This window comes from Nematostella vectensis, chromosome 15, assembly GCF_932526225.1.
Source record: "Nematostella vectensis chromosome 15, jaNemVect1.1, whole genome shotgun sequence".
Lineage (NCBI taxonomy): Eukaryota > Metazoa > Cnidaria > Anthozoa > Actiniaria > Edwardsiidae > Nematostella > Nematostella vectensis.
Window position 1 is genome coordinate 7,919,413 of NC_064048.1, and position 19,331 is coordinate 7,938,743.

At 42.3% G+C, this 19,331-nt stretch overlaps 1 protein-coding gene across 1 annotated transcript; it reads left to right on the top strand.

The window, feature by feature from the left end:
• The first annotated feature begins 276 nt into the window (after positions 1 to 276).
• Positions 277 to 14,312, top strand: LOC125560759 (neuronal pentraxin-2-like). Its single transcript, XM_048723091.1, has 7 exons — positions 277 to 397; positions 1,095 to 1,210; positions 11,546 to 11,766; positions 12,401 to 12,515; positions 12,731 to 12,962; positions 13,478 to 13,778; positions 14,220 to 14,312. Exons 2-7 carry the CDS (start codon positions 1,102 to 1,104, stop codon positions 14,310 to 14,312), a joined length of 1,071 nt encoding a protein of 356 aa, XP_048579048.1. The 5' UTR covers positions 277 to 397; positions 1,095 to 1,101.
• The last annotated feature ends 5,019 nt before the right edge of the window (positions 14,313 to 19,331 follow it).

Genomic DNA, 19,331 nt, shown 5'->3' on the forward strand with positions numbered 1-19,331 from the left:
TTGACTTTGTTAGTAATTTTAAACTTCCTATTCACTGAGGTTTCACTGTTTTGCGTTTTTCCCCCTGTCCCCTGCAAAACTCCCTCCCAAAAACCTTGAATGGTGTTGATAAGTGCATAAACACATCACACTAACTGAACTGGGAGGGATTGTGGAACACCAACGGTAAAACGGTGTCTTCAGCCCCCCCCCCCCCCCCCCCCCCCCCAGTGCGATTTTTAATTGCCCGATTTCAAAACAAGTTCACAGGAGAAAGAAAACTGCTGGCATCGTGCCCTGATTGAATCAGTCCAATTAAATTATTAATGTTGCTAGTTTGTGAATAACAAATCCACCTGCTTGACTAATATATTTAGTCTGTATTTTAGGTGTCTCTAACCGAGCTGAAACTTCAAAGGTAAGTCTTGTGTGTTTATACTTTTTCTCCATATGGTTACAATAGAGCCTACCTACATATTCTCGTAAGAGAAGAATTCAAACACAAGGACGGTGAACATGAAGCTTCTGTCATTTCATTAAGGTGTGTTTTCACGAGAAGAAGTTGTTAACTCCACTTATTTTTTTTTTATTCTGAAATATGCTACGAAATAAGAGATAAGACATCAGGCTGAGTTGTAAGAGTCACAAATTTGATCAGGTCACTAGGAATGTTTATTTTTTTTAGTGTTTTCATTGCGAAAATTTTCATTGCGAAAACTTTTCTAAACAAATTAAAATGCTGGAAAACGTGTTGCTTATCCTAACCAAAGTATTCAAGCTTTTTAAAAGGCCTTTACCATATAAATGTGTCAACTGGTTTTCTAAGAAAATCGTCCTGTGTTTTTTAAATAAACAATGGAAGTTTAGGATTATTTTTGCAAAATATTTGTCATCTATTATTAAAAAGCACACGGTTGTAATCTGTTAAGCTTAAGCCTTCCGGGATTTGAAATAATTCTAAAAATCACGTTTTTAAGCTTGGAATACTAAGAAATAAGAACGTCTCGGGGTCTCAATACCAAATTGATATTAAACGTTCTTATAAAATGTATTTATTTGATGCTTGTTTAAACCATGGTTTCGATCTTTATCTCATATTTGGTATTATTTTTTAGTAACGCAATGATACCCACAGTGTTCCTCTCGGGCTTGCTGTGTTCGGGAATTGCTACGGGCTTTGTTTATAGAGACGAAAGGACAAAGGTTGCGAATTTTGAAGACAAACATAAAGGTAAATGTAGTTGCTAAACATACATGTAGTGTTTTATTATTTTTTACTCTATTTTCTAAACATTTTAAAAACTTTATAAATACACTAAGGACAAAACTATTTCCCTAAATAACGTTTGATGAACTCCACAAATAAACAAAAACTACAAGTTTAATACAAACAAAGACAGATATACACTCTTTTTTTCATGAGAACCATTTTGAAAAGAAGGGCCATCCTGAGATTTCAGTTAATTTTAAGAATATGCCGAGGCTCAAATAGCAGAAATGTTTTTATTCTGTTTTAGTCCTGATGCGTTCTAAAATGCAGAATCAAATTGTGCTCATAGTAACAACCTTATTATTGTTATTTATCATAAGTTTATCATCATGACTAGGAAGTCATTCAAACTAATTCTTGTGTACACTTAAATTTTAACATAGTCAAGAACATATTCAGCCTTGAAATGTCCCCCAAAAAAGAGAAGCCAAGCCTCAACTAAAAATTAGACGTTCTTATAAAAAATTAGTGTAACACCGTTAGAGCAAATGGACAAAATAAAGAATTTTAATTTTAGGATGTTATGGTTGTTTATATTTGAAAACCTGATGTCTCCGTTTTCAAGACAGCTTTTCGATTATGGTTTTGTTTTGTTCAATTTACCTTGGAAAATATGCACTCTTTTTTATAAGAAACTTTTTATAAGAACGTCCAGCCTGAGATTTTACCAAATTTCAAGAACATGCTAAAACATGCCTAGGCTCAGATAGCAGAATTTTGTTTTCTTTCTTAGTGCTGATGCGTTCTAAAATGCAGAATCAAAGTGGGCTCATAGTAACAACCTTATTGATCATTGTGTAATTCTTTTCCCAATATATCATCGGTTTATATATTCTTATATAAACTAAAATTTAACCCTATTCAGACTGGGGAAAATTGCTATAACTTCTGAACCATAGCAGATAAGAGGCTAAAACTTGGTGACTTTTCCTAAAATCTATCTGCGTGTTTTGATGCCATTGACATGTCGAGGAGACGCTCCACGTTACCATGGCAACCGTTTTTTCACACATAAGTTTCCCAAAAAGTATAGCCTGCGTGCATCCGGTTTCACAATTCCTATTGTATAACCGTCGGCGTGTTACCGGCTATTTGTCCGTTCGACTAGCACGGATTGGCTCACACTCTCGAGTGGTGTTATGTTTTGATTCTCCACGTGAGTTTGACAGTTCGCTGGGCGCTAATCTACAACGTTTTTAAATTCTCTACATGAATTTACCTGTTTGCGGTCTTTGCTGATCGTATGTTCTGCTGTCGAAAGTGTACGATCGCGTACTTATTTGAAGAAAAGGGATTTTGATATAAAGCATAAGCTACGGGATCTCGAGTCACCATAAACTAACGGAAGCCAGCACATTTGTTGTAGCTACAAGGCGCTGAAGGAGCGGTCATTAATTTTTTTTTTTTTTTTTTTTGGGGGGGGGGGATATGTAGGGGGAGCTACGATTTTTGTGGGCGCCGATTCAGGGGGGGTCACATTTTGTTTGGGCTGTCATTAGATGGGGGGTCACTTTTTTGGGGGGCGCCGAATTTAAGTCTCGTTTTAATATAATACTGAGCAAGAGAGTCATGGATCAAATGTAAATTTTTATTCAGTTGTCAATGTTCTAGTCCAAATGTACTAGTCTCATATTCAATCTTGTCTTTAAATAAATCAGTTTAACGAAACGACAACGAAACGAATCAACCCTTACAGCAAAAACCCTGCTCTATTAATCTGAATCGGCGGAAACGGGCTCGCAATACGGTGTGCATTTAGAGGATACGAATATACGAATACCCGATACAAACCAAAAAATACCATATTTACTAACTACCTTCTCCACTCAACACAATAACCCCTTCATTCATGACTCTCATGCCGTTTTATTGTCAACCCCATCTCTTGTAATAACCTTCACTCGTTGTCTCATAATTCATAATCTCAACCACCCGCACATCATCCAATAACCCCATTACCTCTTTCTCTTCTTTCACACTGTAACTTCACAAGCATAAATTAACTTTCACCAATTTCTACACAACCACCTCTCCACCTCCTTATCTCAACCTTTCACCAAGCAGCGTCCCATGCAGGACCAGGTGCTGTGTAATACCAGGCTGGGTCTAGACCATAGTTCTCGAGACAAACATTTCTGAAGCTCTCGAAGACGTCGGCCAACAGTAACACATCAGATTCAAGATAGAGATCATGGTAATCCCTCATGGTCTTCATCTCGAAGGCTCCCCACACCTCCCGGGCGTGTCGATAATCTTCCTCTGATATGACAGCGTCGTTGGGCCTGGAGTAGAACGCTTCTTTTGGTGGGAGTTGGGTTGCGTCGAGTTTGCCGATGTCGTCGAACCAGTCGTATGGGAAAACGCCCTTTCTTAACATCATATCCACCCTATCTCCAAAATACTTTTTAGCTTCAGAAATGTTCTTATCCGTTGGAGAAAGACACCTACTTTCAGCTAACAAGCAATTCTTACATCTATCGCATCTACCAATACCTTTGAACTGAACGACCCTCCCATCTTTTATGTATCCCTTCATACAATCTCCGGGCTTACATACCTCACACTTTCCACACTTAGTAAGATCACCAACTAAACTATCAAGGCTAGTTGCCATAAATCTAAAGGAGTCGATGAATCTTATGTCTCGTTTCATATCAACCTGCTTACCCTCTTTGTTCGTAAAACTGTCGACCACAATCTGTTTTGTAAACGAGAAATTTTTCTCTTCGTTGTTCGGTATATAGTTTATCCCACCTTCTGATGTGCCAAGGTTCTTGATAAACAGATGACTGTCATACCCAGACAGATTGTGAAAGACGACAGAAAAGAACTTCGGAATCCTAAACTGAAGGTTGCATTCGTTGTGGGCGGCTCCTCTATACTTCCCTGTAAGGTGGCAGTGATCCAGAACTTTGTCCCCTCCTAATTCACCCTCACAGATGTGGCAGTGAGTGGCATTGTTATAGGCGATTTCATCCTTCAGAGTCATCTTAACCCTCTTAGTGAACTTGAACTTATTGTAAACGTCCTTAATGTCTGACTCTAAATTTCCTACAAACATCTGTGGGATATCCTCGTCGGGGGACTCAGCTGTGCGTCGCACAAGCTTGGGTGGAAATATTTGATCGTTAAAGCACTTGATGAGATAGCAGTAACCTGATGGTTTGTGCTTCTGGTATTGCTTAGTAAAGCTTCTCTCCTCATCTGGGGGACATGTGCCTATGTTCTCTGTAACGCTCTCAAAGTCGGCGTAGACAACGAAGGGGATCCTCATCTTCATCTACAGGCATTTCAATCTTAACTTCCTCGTTTTTGGCGCAGTACTCGAGATGTCTTTCTAATGAGGTCTTTGACTGGAATGAGTTAAGACATCTACAGCAAAATATGCTTGTGTGTTGGTGATTATTGACCTGAGAGGATAGCAGTCTCGACATATTTTTAATCCAGCAGTAGTGATTTGTTTCATCGTTTGACATGAGAAGTAAGTTGATCACATGAGCTTCATGTTTCTTGCTTATTCTAAGAGGGTATACATCACCCTCATACCCGTAGACGTTAATCGCGTAGGGGTTTTGCTTCTCAAACTTATCAATCTGTCTTAGTGAAACGGGGAACTCTATTCCTGACCAGTTGAACTTCTCAGAGCTCTCTCTCATTTGTTTATTTAGTCTTTGAGCATGTTTCTCTTTAGGAAACACGGCGGAGGTTACCGCCCATTTGAAACACTCATGATCGCTCCCGTTCTTAACATTGACGATCGCCTTTTTGGACGCTAATTTTGATGGTAGCGGAATAAAGGAACTTCCAGAAAGCGGTTCAAAGGGGTCGATGTTGATATCGAAGTATTCCACTTGTTCAAACTGCCATCCGGAGCCTTGGTTTTGAAATTGCCCAACCAATTCAAGTATACGATTTGTCATCGTATTGAATAGTCAGAGAAATCGGTTGACTCTGTTACTATCTCAACGTTGGAATGAAAGTATCCTGAGTTCTCATCAATCTGGCCAGTGGTTGGGTTCTCTTTTATGAATTTACAAGTAAAGATAAACTTGACTTTGATGGGCTTCTTTTGTTGATTGATTAGATCTAGAACTTTTGGTTTGACACTGGTGATGAACGTCTTGGGGTCATACCCTTCTCGTCCGTCTACTCTATGGGTCTTGAGATACCCCTTCAACGCTGTTTGTTTTTCTTTGGGTGTGAACCGCTCAACCCTCTTGAATATACGGTTCACTTTGTCTCTTAGACTGTTCACCCGCTCATCCACAGTCTTTTTCACAGACTCGGGGACATAAGATAATATCCAATCTGCAAACTTGTTTAACTCTTTCTTCACCGATGTGGATGCCTTCTCAGCGAGATGCTTGAGTGATGGAACAAGGGGGTTCCGAGGGGGGCGGGAAGGTCTGAGGATGGGGACATCAATCTCAGGTATCGGCTCATCGAGAATACTCGATGGCACGTCAGGGACCACACTACGTGGTGTACCACCCAACGCTTCGACGAGCTCGGCCCTACGCAATCCGTAGTAGCCTTCGATCCCTCGCTCTTTGGCGAGGGCTCTCAACTCTCTCACGGTACTCATGCTCATCTCCATTATGATATCCATGTCTTTAAACCATCCCAATTTTTAGATGTGAGCCGAAGCCGGTATAGCGCGTGTGGCTGCTAAGACGTTCTTAGGGGGGAGGGGTGGGGCTAAAGATCTTTTTTCTTAGGGGGAGGGGTGGGGTCGAAGGTCACTTGGGCCATAATCGGGTCAGTTAATATAGCGCACGTGGCCGTAAAAACACTCTTAGGGGGGGAGGGGTGGGGTCAAAGATCTTCTCTCCCGGGGGAGGGGCGGGGTCAAAGGCCAACTGGGCCAGAACCGGAGGGGGAGGGGTGGGGGAGGGGTGGGGGGAGGGGTGGGGTCAAAGGTCAACTGGGCCAAGGTCAACTGGGCCAGAATCGGCTTTTTACATCTACTGCTTCCAATGGAAGCACCCTTTTATACCGCGCCTTCGTGTTATGAGCTCAGAGACGAAAAGCTCAAATTTCAATGACACTTTACAAAAAGCCGTATCAATTTTAAAAAAGTCGCATTTGATATTTTGTTTGCTATTACTCACTAAATACTTAGGGAATTGTCCGCCTTATTAGATCTGAAATGAGCTTATTTGAAGCGTTAAGTCATGTTTTTCCGTCATGTCGCCGAGGCTCAGATTCGGGGGCGGAAGATGAATTATAAATTATGGCTGTAAAATGGTTGGGAATAATGAATTATTGGTTTCTAAAGGATTAATAAATTAAAAAGTTTATCCAAAGAATGAATTATATGAATAAATCAGATTATGAATTATTGAGAAAAATGATGACATGAATAATGATTTATCGAAATAAAATACGCAGGAATAATGAGTTATGGCTGGTAAATAATTCATCTTCTACGCACCCTGACTCAGTTCGCAGAATTTTTTTTTCTTTTTTAGTCCTGATGCGTTCTAAAATGCAGAATCAAACTGTGCTCATAGTTAAACCCTATTATTGATTTTGATTATCGTGTAATTCTCTTCCTAATAATTCATTGGGTTTTATTTTCTTATATACACTAAAATTTAAAGAGGCACTATCACGGTAATGAGTGTCATTTAGGCAATCTAAAAATACAGTCAAAATCATGCGGAATAATTAAAATAACTATCCAGGTTTATTAAATGACCTTAGATCTTTCAGATAATGCAATAAGTGGTTTGAATGACTTACATCGAGCGGAAATGGATTGAAAATAGTACTTTTAGTTTTCGGAACAGGCTGTACCTTTACTCAAAGCTTGAAATTGCATAAATATACCAACTAGAACCTTTGCATAACATTTCTTTACGCAGATAATTTGTTCATTTCTTTTTATTACGATTGGAAGATTTTATGTGATCAGGAAGTTTTTTATTCAGCCTTATAATGACCCAAAAAAAGAACGGCCTAGCCTCGAATGAAAATTAGACGTTCTTATCAAAAAAGATGTAAATGCAAAGAGAAAGCATAAGACAACTGCAGACGGGCCAAAATAGGCAATGTCTAGAAACAAAGCGTAATGTGAATTCAGAATATTAGGATGAAGTGGTAACATTTATGTCACACTTTTTCATTCAGATAACTTGGACCTAAACTGTGGTCAAAATTAACTAAGCATAATAGGGATGTTCCATCATCCCTTGCTATCTTTAAGAAATGAAAGCTGAGTAATCTAGATGCACTGATGCTGATAGATGATGGAAATTATTGGATACAAATGATCCTCATCGCAAATAGTCAGCGGCGGAGCCAGGATTTTAACAGAAGGGAGCCCAAAAGGCCCTTTCAAGGCATTTTCTACTTTATTTTAGATATATCTCATACATTTACTGTATTTTTGGTTGCTAGAAGGAGGGGGGGGGGGGGGGACGGGCCCCCTGGGCCACCCCCTGGCAACGCCCCTGTTAGTCAAGTATATAACCACCTGTAAATAGCAAAATTACTGATTATAACAATTCACAGACATACTAATTTTATTTATGCTATTAATAGTTTAGCAATTACATGCTTGTATGTTACGCTTACTGTAACAAATTTTCAACGCTTAATGTAATAACGGACTTAACGCTTGATGTAAGAACACTCAACGCTTAACCCATTGACTCCTGGCTATTTTTGAGCTGAATTTACAAAAAAACAGACTGAAAACAGATACCTCCCCCCCTATTATGAGTTTTATACAGCCCGTGAAAGTCAAACACAGCTGCACCAAGTCAGCGGTATCCAAGCTTTCCAAAAGTGCTTTGCGGTCCCCACTTTTAATCCCTCGTCGTTGTGCTGAAGCCAGCACAAGTTGATGGTTGCTTGTATATTTCATCAAAAATACAGCTATGAGCATATTAGGAGAGTGTCTCAGGACATCATGAAGTCTTTTGAGGCATAATTGAGTGCTTTGCTTATGGATATTTGCAAGCAAAGGTGGATTCATGATGATTTTTTCTTGTTTGGCTTTGCCTGGATGAGAAAATAATTTTCTAATGAATTACCACAGCTCTCCTAAATGCTGTCTTTTCTGAAACCGAATTGATTCCAAAATTGTTTACACTGCTATTCTGGGTCTGTATGAGCTGGAATTGATTTGTTTGGCTTCGGGGTGAAAAGACTTATAAAAAACCATCTGACTTTGGGGAGAGGAGTGTTGACTGGCCCTCCCCTCGTGAATTTTCCCCTGGATCTACCAGAATGTTTTTCAATCCGTAAAGGCATCTTCGTGGTTTTACAAGCCTTCAAGGAGTAAACATTGTGTTTTGAGGCCATGGAAATGAACCTGGAGGATCAGAATAAAGGTATCTATTTGTGTCTTGAGCTGTGTTTGCTGATCTCTCTCCCTTGTGTTGTATTTTGAGCGTTTTATTGAGAGGGGTGATTCTGCTTTTCTTTCCTTGTTCGATTTGAAATTTGTCAAAGAACCTGTGCTATTATTTGGCTTAAGAGTAGTTGCCAACACCTTGGTTGGATGCATATCTTCAAGACCATTTATCCCTTAGACTGATGCCTGAGTATCTTCATCTTGTTGTGTTTAGTTTGCATTTATGATTTTTTTGGGTTGTGGGTACTTCCCAAAGACGGTACAGGCCGATTGAGTGGTCAATGTGTTAATGTAATAACCATAAATTAAGGACGAAAATACTCATATCTCGGATAGAAACATCGTCGGACAACCACACTTAGAGAATGTCATGTAGGTGTCAAGGGGGGTGCATAAATAGTCATGTGAGATATGACGTCATCGATGACGTCATTAAAACGAAAATACTCATATCTCGGGATAGAAACATCGTCGGGCAACCACACTTGGAGAATATCATGTAGGTGTCAACAAGGGGGGGGGATAGTCATGTGATATGTGATGTCACCGAAGAAGTAGTTATGAACATCACTTCAATGGCAAGGCCACTGGATGAGCCATGCATTTTTGCCTCCGGACACTCACGTATCGCCCGAGAATTGTGCGACTGTATCTGGCACTGCCTTACTAAATGGCGTGATTCTAGTGCGAGAAGACAGCTAATAAATGGCGTGATTCTAGTGCGAGAAGACAGCTAATAAATGGCGTGATTCTAGTGCGAGAAGACAGCTAATAAATGGCGTGATTCTAGTGCGAGAAGACAGCTAATAAATGGCGTGATTCTAGTGCGAGAAGACAGCTAATAAATGGCGTGATTCTAGTGCGAGAAGACAGCTAATAAATGGCGTGATTCTAGTGCGAGAAGACAGCTAATAAATGGCGTGATTCTAGTGCGAGAAGACAGCTAATAAATGGCGTGATTCTAGTGCGAGAAGACAGCTAATAAATGGCGTGATTCTAGTGCGAGAAGACAGCTAATAAATGGCGTGATTCTAGTGCGAGAAGACAGCTAATAAATGGCGTGATTCTAGTGCGAGAAGCCAGCTAATAAATGGCGTGATTCTAGTGCGAGAAGACAGCTAATAATCTACGATTTTTGCAAGACAGTGTATAGCTGGTGTGGCTGAAAACTTCAAAATCAACTATCAACTTCGTGTGCCTGTACGGATGTAGTCTCACATTTCAACAATCGTTAGGTTTCCGGCCAGGTATAAATTTGTTTTAAATGACAATCAAGTAAGGACCGATTCGGAAGTTTTTTTTTTATTCTACCCGGGCTGTGCAATTAAACATAAAACAAAAAAGGCGACATTTGTCGGTAACAAATTTAAACCTAATTTCGTCGGATAATTTTAGGGGAAGTAGTTTTGAATCGCAATCGTTAATCGACTTGCTCGCAAATACTCGCAATGGTCGGACATACTTGGCTAGTTTAATTCTCGAGTGCTTGGTTCTTTCCAGATCGTCAAATGCCCCTTCAAAATGCTCGGCTCGCAAAAGACATAACCCCAAAATGCTCTTAGCATGTAATACCCCCTCTGTTAAGCGGTATTTTTAGAGATGATCAAAAGGAAAGGCCTTCTAAGACACCTCAATCACGTTATTCATTCTCAATTTAAGAGGAAATCTTACAAGGTTTAACAGGAAGTTTGCCGGTGAACAGATTTAGGGCCCTAAGGGACGACAGATCCTCGGCTGATTTTGACCTCAAGACAACTTGTCCTAAGTTTTTTCGTGTCACAACTCTCGTAGCTCAAGATATTGTTTTTTCCTAGTTATGATGACGTAATCAATGACGTCATGTCACGTGTCCATTTTGCTGGACCCCTTTTGACCTCAAGACAACTTGTCCTAAGTTTGGTCGTGTCACAACTCTCGTAGCTCAAGATATGACTTCTCCTAGTTATGATGACGTCATTAATGACGTAATCTCACGTGTTCCATTTGTGGACCCCCCCTTGACCTCAAGACAACTTGTCCTAAGTTTGGTCGTGTCACAACTCTCGTAGCTCAAGATATTGATATTCGTATTTGTGATGACATCATTGATGATGCAACGCTAAATGACCCCCCGTTACACCCCCATAACGCTAAGACGACTTTTCCCTAAGTTGGGTTGTCTTGCGAATTGTTCTTTTAAAATCTATCCAAATTCTATATCCAAATTCATGGTTATTACATTAAGCGTCGAGTGTTCTTACATTAAGCGTTAAGTCCGTTATTACATTAAGCGTTGAAAATTTGTTACATTAAGCGTTAACTGTTTTATTACATTAAGCGTTGTTTGTTGTTACATTAAGCGGCGATTTGTGTTACACTAAGCGGCGATTTTTGTTACATTAAGCGTTAGTGTTACATTAAGCGGCAGTTGTTACATTAAGCGGTGATACAGATGTCACACCATAACAACAAACAACCCTGACAGCTAAGACAAGAAGAATACACTTTCAAATCGCATACATTCCACGTTAAATATTTTAATACATTTTGCAAGAATTATTACATTATGCGGTATAAACAGATGTTCATCTTAGTTCTAAATCAAATCCACTTGAACTACGGTTAATTTCAATATTTTATACAACTAAAACAGCTCGATTTTCCAAAATGAATAATACAGGGAAAACGGCATTTTGAAACATGACAAAATAAAACAAAACGAAATAATATTGTCACGGATGTCAAATCTACAGTCTTTAGTCTTTTATAACAATTATTGGCTCTGTGGGTTTTACAATTTAACGTTAAAAATATATAAATAAAAAGGATGCTGAAGGACTTGCTTCCGAATTAAAAATCATTGCAAATGATAAACGCTTTCGTATCAATATAGTTATATATTTTTTGCATTGGAGGGTGAAACATGGTCACGTGAAAATCCCTGTTGTCCTTAGGTCAGAGCCTTATGGGTCACGTGATACAAACACTCCAAGTCTCGTCCCGGTTTGACTGCGCCATTCAGTGCACGAGTCACGAGCAGTGCAGGTCATATAACTACCAGGACACTTCGCCAACACAAACTCACACATGCGAGCTGAACGACAGGTCGCACGTGGACGGGACCGGGTCACTCAAGCCGAGGACTGGGTACAGCTACTTCGCCAGTAGATTTGAGGTACATGTCCCACGGGGGGGGACTCTCTAGAAAAGTAGACGGGGGTTGCTCGACCTATCTTTTAGGGTATAAAATTCAATTCTTGCCAACTGCTATCTCTGAGGGGGTGTTTTAAGATTTTTCCGATTCTACTATCTTTTAGAGGTTTTCACGCCCGGCGAGGAGAATTTTTCCGGTTCTGCTACCTTTAAGGGTGTCTTACGCTAAAAATGGTGGCCAAATCGCTCGCAACGTTTATAACAATAAACCACAAGTCAACTGATTGGTTTATACTTCCGGCTTTATTGTTGGTGACATAACAATACAGGATCCGTCAGCCAATTAAAACGGGCATTGTTGTTTAATGCTGTTTAATTCTCTTTGGGTTAAAAATTCCTTCGACCACAACCAATGTGCTATCTCTTAGGGGTAAGATATGTTGTTGACAACCAAGCCCTAAGTGCTATACCTGATTGATTTTGCTGTCGGGCACCCCCTTCTGTTTTTGCTTAATGGCTGGAAAAGGAAAACCTGGACTATAGTTTCCACATAAAAATTGCCAATTTTGCGCCGACGATCACTCAGTGTTGCTCACCTTCTTGTTGGTTTTCATCCATGGAAGGTTTTTTAAAGTTTTATCGCGCTTTCATTTTAGTCTGAAAAATGTGACAGCTGTCATGAAGAATCCACGTGTCTTGAGCCGCGCGATGGGCACGTTCTCTGCGTATGCGCTGAGGGAAAAGAAGGGAGGAGCTGTGAGCAATGGAAGAGTAAGCTACAACAATACATATATATACTGAATTTGATAAGTCAGTCGGTCAATCGGACGGACGGACGATCGGTCGGTCGGTCGATCAGTCAGTCAGTTAGTCGGTCGGTCGGTCGGTCGCTCGGACAGTCGGTCTCTCAGGCAGAGAGACAGTTAGACAGTCAGTCTGGCAGTCTTTTGTTTCAATAATTTTTTTCTACTTTCATTTATTTGTAGGTGATGCAGCCGATTTCTCTCTCACGTTTGATCGACGCTCAGTAGATGACTTTGTGAAAATTGAGGAAGCCATTGCAGCAGAACTGAGTCAGCTGACCGCGTGTTTGTGGGCTCGCTACAATGAATCTCGTTCCCAGACCTTTTTGTCGTATTCTACAAAAAATACGCCCGATGAGCTAAAACTCTCATGCGAGAGCGAAGTCTGCAACATCACAATCAATGGAACCACACAGTAATGATTGAAGACGCTTGTGCTGTTGCTTGCCTTTTTAGGGTTTTGTTTAACATTTTATTTATTTATTTATTTATTTATTTATTTATTTATTTATTTATTTATTTATTTATTTATTTATTTATTTATTTATTTATTTATTTATTTATTTATTTATTTATTTATTTATTTATTTATTTATTTATTTATTTATTTATTTATTTATTTATTTATTTATTTATTTATTTATTTATTTATTTATTTATTTATTTATTTATTTATTTATTTATTTATTTATTTATTTATTTATTTACTACATATGGAATCCAGATAACCACAACCACAACTAATCTAGATAACTAGAAAAACGTTTTCCTATCTATGAAGTGTTTTTTTCTAAAGCACTTTTCCTTTTATATTCACACACGAAGATTCGAACACTATATAAAGAAGATTTCGATATATGATACTTGAGTACTCAGTATTAATCAGTGTTCATACATTCACCCATATCATCACAATGCTTTTCTTTCCAGCACCATGACAACTATCCCTTTGAATGATGATCAGTGGCATCACGTGTGCATCACGTGGTCTAACACAGCGGGGGACTGGGAGTTACACATTGACGGAGTCCGAAGAAACAACAACACAAGCCTCGCGCCAGCTCACTTGATTGGTCCAGGGGGGGCATTTGTTCTTGGTCAGGGATCCCGTGCTTTTATGAATAGCGATGATGAAGATACATTCGTTGGAGCACTGTTTGGGGTCGATGTATGGGATAAAGTGTTAAGTGAAGAAAACTTAACCGACTTTGTCAAGTCTGAGGTCCATCGGGTAAGACATTTGAACCATATAAACCAAACCCCGCCGAGCTCTTCCACATAAACTGCATTATAGATGGGAGGACAGTTTGAACGGTTGGGTTCATACTATACTTCCATCACTTGTTCACATTGTTTCCAAGTCTTACATAGTGAAGGTCTAGAACCGTTTAATATTCCTCTATTACTGAGAGAACGTTCTCAGAGGACCACCTACACTTGAACTTGCGCTCTGGAAATTTTTCAAATGTTTGTAAAATACGGTGTTTATCTGAGAATTGTTTTCTGGGAGACTACCTCCCCTTCCAGAGTGTCCCATTCCGTCAGTGGAAGAAAATATGAGAAAGAGGAGGGGGGGGGGGGGGGGAGGGTATGAATCTCTGGAAGATGAAAAAAGGACAACATCGTACAGGGACACTTGTGAGTTTTCTTTTCTATTCCATTAATATTGCAGCCAGGAAATACAATCGACTGGAGATCATTTAAGGGACAAACGCTACATGGGGATGTTAGACGTATCTCGCCATCAGAGAAAAGCGGTAAGTAGGGGCGGATCTAGCCTTTCGCTACATTGGGATATTAGACGCATGTCGTGATCAGAGAAAAGTGGTAAGTAGGGGTGGATCTAGCCTTTCGCTACATTGGGATATTAGACGTATCTCGCCATCAGAGAAAAGTGGTAAGTAGGGGCGGATCTTGCCTTTCGCTACATGGGGATAATAGACGTATCTCGCCATCAGAGAAAAGTGGTAAGTAGGGGCGGATCTAGCCTGTCGCTACATGGGGATGTTAGACGTATCTCGCCATCTGAGAAAAGTAGTAAGTAGGGGCGGATCTAGCCTTTCGCTACATGGGGATGTTAGAAACATCTCGCCATCAGAGAAAAGCGGTAAGTAGGGGCGGATCTAGCCTTTCGCTACATGGGGATATTAGACGTATCTCGCCATCAGAGAAAAGTGGTAAGTAGGGGCGGATCTAGCCTTTCGCTACATGGGGATGTTAGAAACATCTCGCCATCAGAGAAAAGTGGTAAGTAGGGGCGGATCGAGCCTTTCGCTACATTGGGATATTAGACGCATGTCCCGATCAGAGAAAAGTGGTAAGTAGGGGCGGATCTAGCCTTTCGCTACATGGGGATGTTAGACGCATTTCGCCATCAGAGAAAGGTGGTAGGTAGGGGCGGATCTAGCCTGTCGCTACATGGGGATGTTAGACGTATCTCGCCATCAGAGAAAAGTGGTAAGTAGGGGCGGATCTAGCCTGTCGCTACATTGGGATATTAGACGTATCTCGCCATCAGAGAAAAGTGGTAAGTAGGGGCGGATTTTGCCTTTCGCTACATGGGGATAATAGACGCATTTCGCGATCAGAGAAAAGTGGTAAGTAGGGGCGGATCTAGCCTTTCGCTACATTGGGATATTAGACGTATCTCGCCATCAGAGAAAAGTGGTAAGCAGGGGCGGATCTAGCCTGTCGCTACATTGGGATATTAGACGTATCTCGCCATCAGAGAAAAGCGGTAAGTAGGGGCGGATCTAGCCTTTCGCTACATGGGGATGTTAGACGTATCTCGCCATCAGAGAAAAGTGGTAAGTAGGGGCGGATCTAGCCTTTCGCTACATGGGGATGTTAGACGTATCTCGCCATCAGAGAAAAGTGGTAAGTAGGGGCGGATCTTGCCTTTCGCTACATGGGGATGTTAGACGTATCTCGCCATCAGAGAAAAGTGGTAAGTAGGAGCGGATCTAGCCGTTCGCTACATGGGGATGTTAACGCATCTCGCAATCAGAGAAAAGTGGTAAGTAGGGGCGGATCTAGCCGTTCGCTACATGGGGATGTTAACGCATCTCGCCATCAGAGAAAAGTGGTAAGTAGCGGCGGATCTAGCCTTTCGCTACATGGGGATGTTAGACGTATCTCGCCATCAGAGAAAAGTGGTAAGTAGGTGCGGATCTAGCCTTTCGCTACATGGGGATGTTAGACGTATCTCGCCATCAGAGAAAAGCGGTAAGTAGGGGCGGATCTAGCCTTTCGCTACATGGGGATGTTAGACGTATCTCGCCATCAGAGAAAAGTGGTAAGTAGGGGCGGATCTAGCCTTTCGCTACATGGGGATGCTAGACGTATCTTGCCATCAGAGAAAAGTGGTAAGTAGGGGCGGATCTAGCCTTTCGCTACATGGGGATGTTAGACGTATCTCGCCATCAGAGAAAAGCGGTAAGTTTGGGCGGATCTAGCCTTTCGCTACATGGGGATGTTAGACGTATCTCGCCATCAGAGAAAAGCGGTAAGTTTGGGCGGATCTAGCCTTTCGCTACATGGGGATATTAGACGCATTTCGCCATCAGAGAAAGTTGTAAGTAGGGGCGGATCTAGCCTTTCGCTACATGCGGATGTTAGACGTATCTCGCCATCAGAGAAAAGTGGTAAGTAGGGGCGGATCTAGGCTGTCGCTACATGGGGATGTTAGACGCATCTCGCCATCAGAGAAAAGTGGTAAGCAGGGGCGGATCTAGCCGTTCGCTACATGGGGATGTTAACGCATCTCGCCATCAGAGAAAAGTGGTAAGTAGGGGCGGATCTAGCCGTTCGCTACATGGGGATGTTAACGCATCTCGCCATCAGAGAAAAGTGGTAAGTAGCGGCGGATCTAGCCTTTCGCTACATGGGGATGTTAGACGTATCTCGCCATCAGAGAAAAGTGGTAAGTAGGGGCGGATCTAGCCTTTCGCTACATGGGGATATTAGACGCACCTCGCCATCAGAGAAAAGTGGTAAGTAGGGGCGGATCTAGCCTTTCGCTACATGGGGATGTTAGACGCATCTCGCCATCAGAGAAAAGTGGTAAGTAGGGGCGGATCTAGCCTTTCGCTACATGGGGATATTAGACGCACCTCGCCATCAGAGAAAAGTGGTAAGTAGGGGCGGATCTAGCCTTTCGCTACATGGGGATGTTAGACGCATCTCGCCATCAGAGAAAAGTGGTAAGTAGGGGCGGATCTAGCCTTTCGCTACATGGAGATGTTAAACGTATCTCACAATCAGAGAAAAGTGGTAAGCAGGGGCGGATCTAGCCTTTCGCTACATGGGGATGTTAGACGTATTTCGCCATCAGAGAAAAGTGGTAAGAAGCGGCGGATCTAGGCTGTCGCTACATGGGGATGTTAGACGCACCTCGCCATCAGAGAAAAGTGGTAAGTAGGGGCGGATCTAGCCTTTCGCTACATGGGGATGTTAGACGCATCTCGCCATCAGAGAAAAGTGGTAAGCAGGGGCGGATCTAGCCTTTCGCTACATGGGGATGTTAGACGCATCTCGCCATCAGAGAAAAGTGGTAAGTAGGGGCGGATCTAGCCTTTCGCTACATGGGGATATTAGACGCATTTTGCCATCAGAGAAAAGTGGTAAGTAGGGGCGGATCTAGCCTTTCGCTACATGGGGATGTTAGACGCATCTCGCCATCAGAAAAAAGTGGTAAGTAGGGGCGGATCTAGCCTTTCGCTACATGGGGATATTAGACGCACCTCGCCATCATAGAAAAGTGGTAAGTAGGGGCGGATCTAGCCTTTCGCTACATGGGGATGTTAGACGTATCTCGCCATCAGAGAAAAGTGGTAAGTAGTTGCGGATCTAGCCTTTCGCTACATGGGGATGTTAGACGTATCTCGCCATCAGAGAAAAGTGGTAAGTAGGAGCGGATCTAGCCGTTCGCTACATGGGGATGTTAACGCATCTCGCCATCAGAGAAAAGTGGTAAGTAGGGGCGGATCTAGCCGTTCGCTACATGGGGATGTTAACGCATCTCGCCATCAGAGAAAAGTGGTAAGTAGCGGCGGATCTAGCCTTTCGCTACATGGGGATGTTAGACGTATCTCGCCATCAGAGAAAAGTGGTAAGTAGGGGCGGATCTAGCCTTTCGCTACATGGGGATGTTAACGCATCTCGCCATCAGAGAAAAGTGGTAAGTAGGGGCGGATCTAGCCTTTCGCTACATGGGGATGTTAGACGCATCTCGCCATCAGAGAAAAGCGGTAAGTAGGGGCGGATCTAGCCTTTCGCTACATGGGGATGTTAGACGTATCTCGCTATCAGAGAAAAGTGGTAAGTAGGGGCGGATCTAGCCTTTCGCTACATGGGGATGTTAGACGTATCTCGCCATCAGAGAAAAGTGGTAAGTAGGGGTGGATCTTGCCTTTCGCTACATGGGGATAATAGACGCATTTCGCTATCAGAGAAAAGCGGTAAGTAGGGGCGGATCTAGCCTTTCGCTACATGGGGATGTTAGACGTATCTCGCCATCAGAGAAAAGCGGTAAGTTTGGGCGGATCTAGCCTTTCGCTACATGGGGATGTTAGACGTATCTCGCCATCAGAGAAAAGCGGTAAGTTTGGGCGGATCTAGCCTTTCGCTACATGGGGATATTAGACGCATCTCGCCATCAGAGAAAAGTGGTAAGTAGGTGCGGATCTAGCCTTTCGCTACATGGGTATATTAGACGTATCTCGCCATCAGAGAAAAGCGGTAAGTAGGGGCGGATCTAGCCTTTCGCTACATGGGGATGTTAGACGTATCTCGCCATCAGAGAAAAGTGGTAAGTAGGGGCGGATCTAGCCTTTCGCTACATGGGGATGCTAGACGTATCTCGCCATCAGAGAAAAGTGGTAAGTAGGGGCGGATCTAGCCGTTCGTTACATGGGGATGTTAAACGCATCTCGCCATCAGAGAAAAGTGGTAAGTAGGGGCGGATCTAGCCTTTCGCTACATGGGGATGTTAGACGTATCTCGCCATCAGAGAAAAGTGGTAGGTAGGGGCGGATCTAGCCTTTCGCTACATGCGGATGTTAGACGTATCTCGCCATCAGAGAAAAGTGGTAAGTAGGGGCGGATCTAGCCTTTCGCTACATGGGGATGTTAGACGCATCTCGCCATCAGAGAAAAGCGGTAAGTAGGGGCGGATCTAGCCGTTCGTTACATGGGGATGTTAAACGCATCTCGCCATCAGAGAAAAGTGGTAAGTAGGGGCGGATCTAGCCTTTCGCTACATGGGGATGTTAGACGTATCTCGCCATCAGAGAAAAGTGGTAAGTAGGGGCGGATCTAGCCTTTCGCTACATGCGGATGTTTGACGTATCTCGCCATCAGAGAAAAGTGGTAAGTAGGGGCGGATCTTGCCTTTCGCTACATGGGGATGTTAGACGTATCTCGCCATCAGAAAAGTGGTAAGTTTGGGCGGATCTAGCCTTTCGCTACATGGGGATGTTAGACGTATCTCGCCATCAGAGAAAAGCGGTAAGTAGCGGCGGATCTAGGCTGTCGCTACATGGGGATGTTAGACGTATTTCACCATCAGAGAAAAGCGGTAAGTAGGGGCGGATCTAGCCTTTCTCTACATGCGGATATTAGACGTATCTCGCCATCAGAGAAAAGCGGTAAGTTTGGGCGGATCTAGCCTTTCGCTACATGGGGATGTTAGACGTATCTCGCCATCAGAGAAAAGTGGTAAGTAGCGGCGGATCTAGCCTTTCGCTACATGGGGATGTTAGACGTATCTCGCCATCAGAGAAAA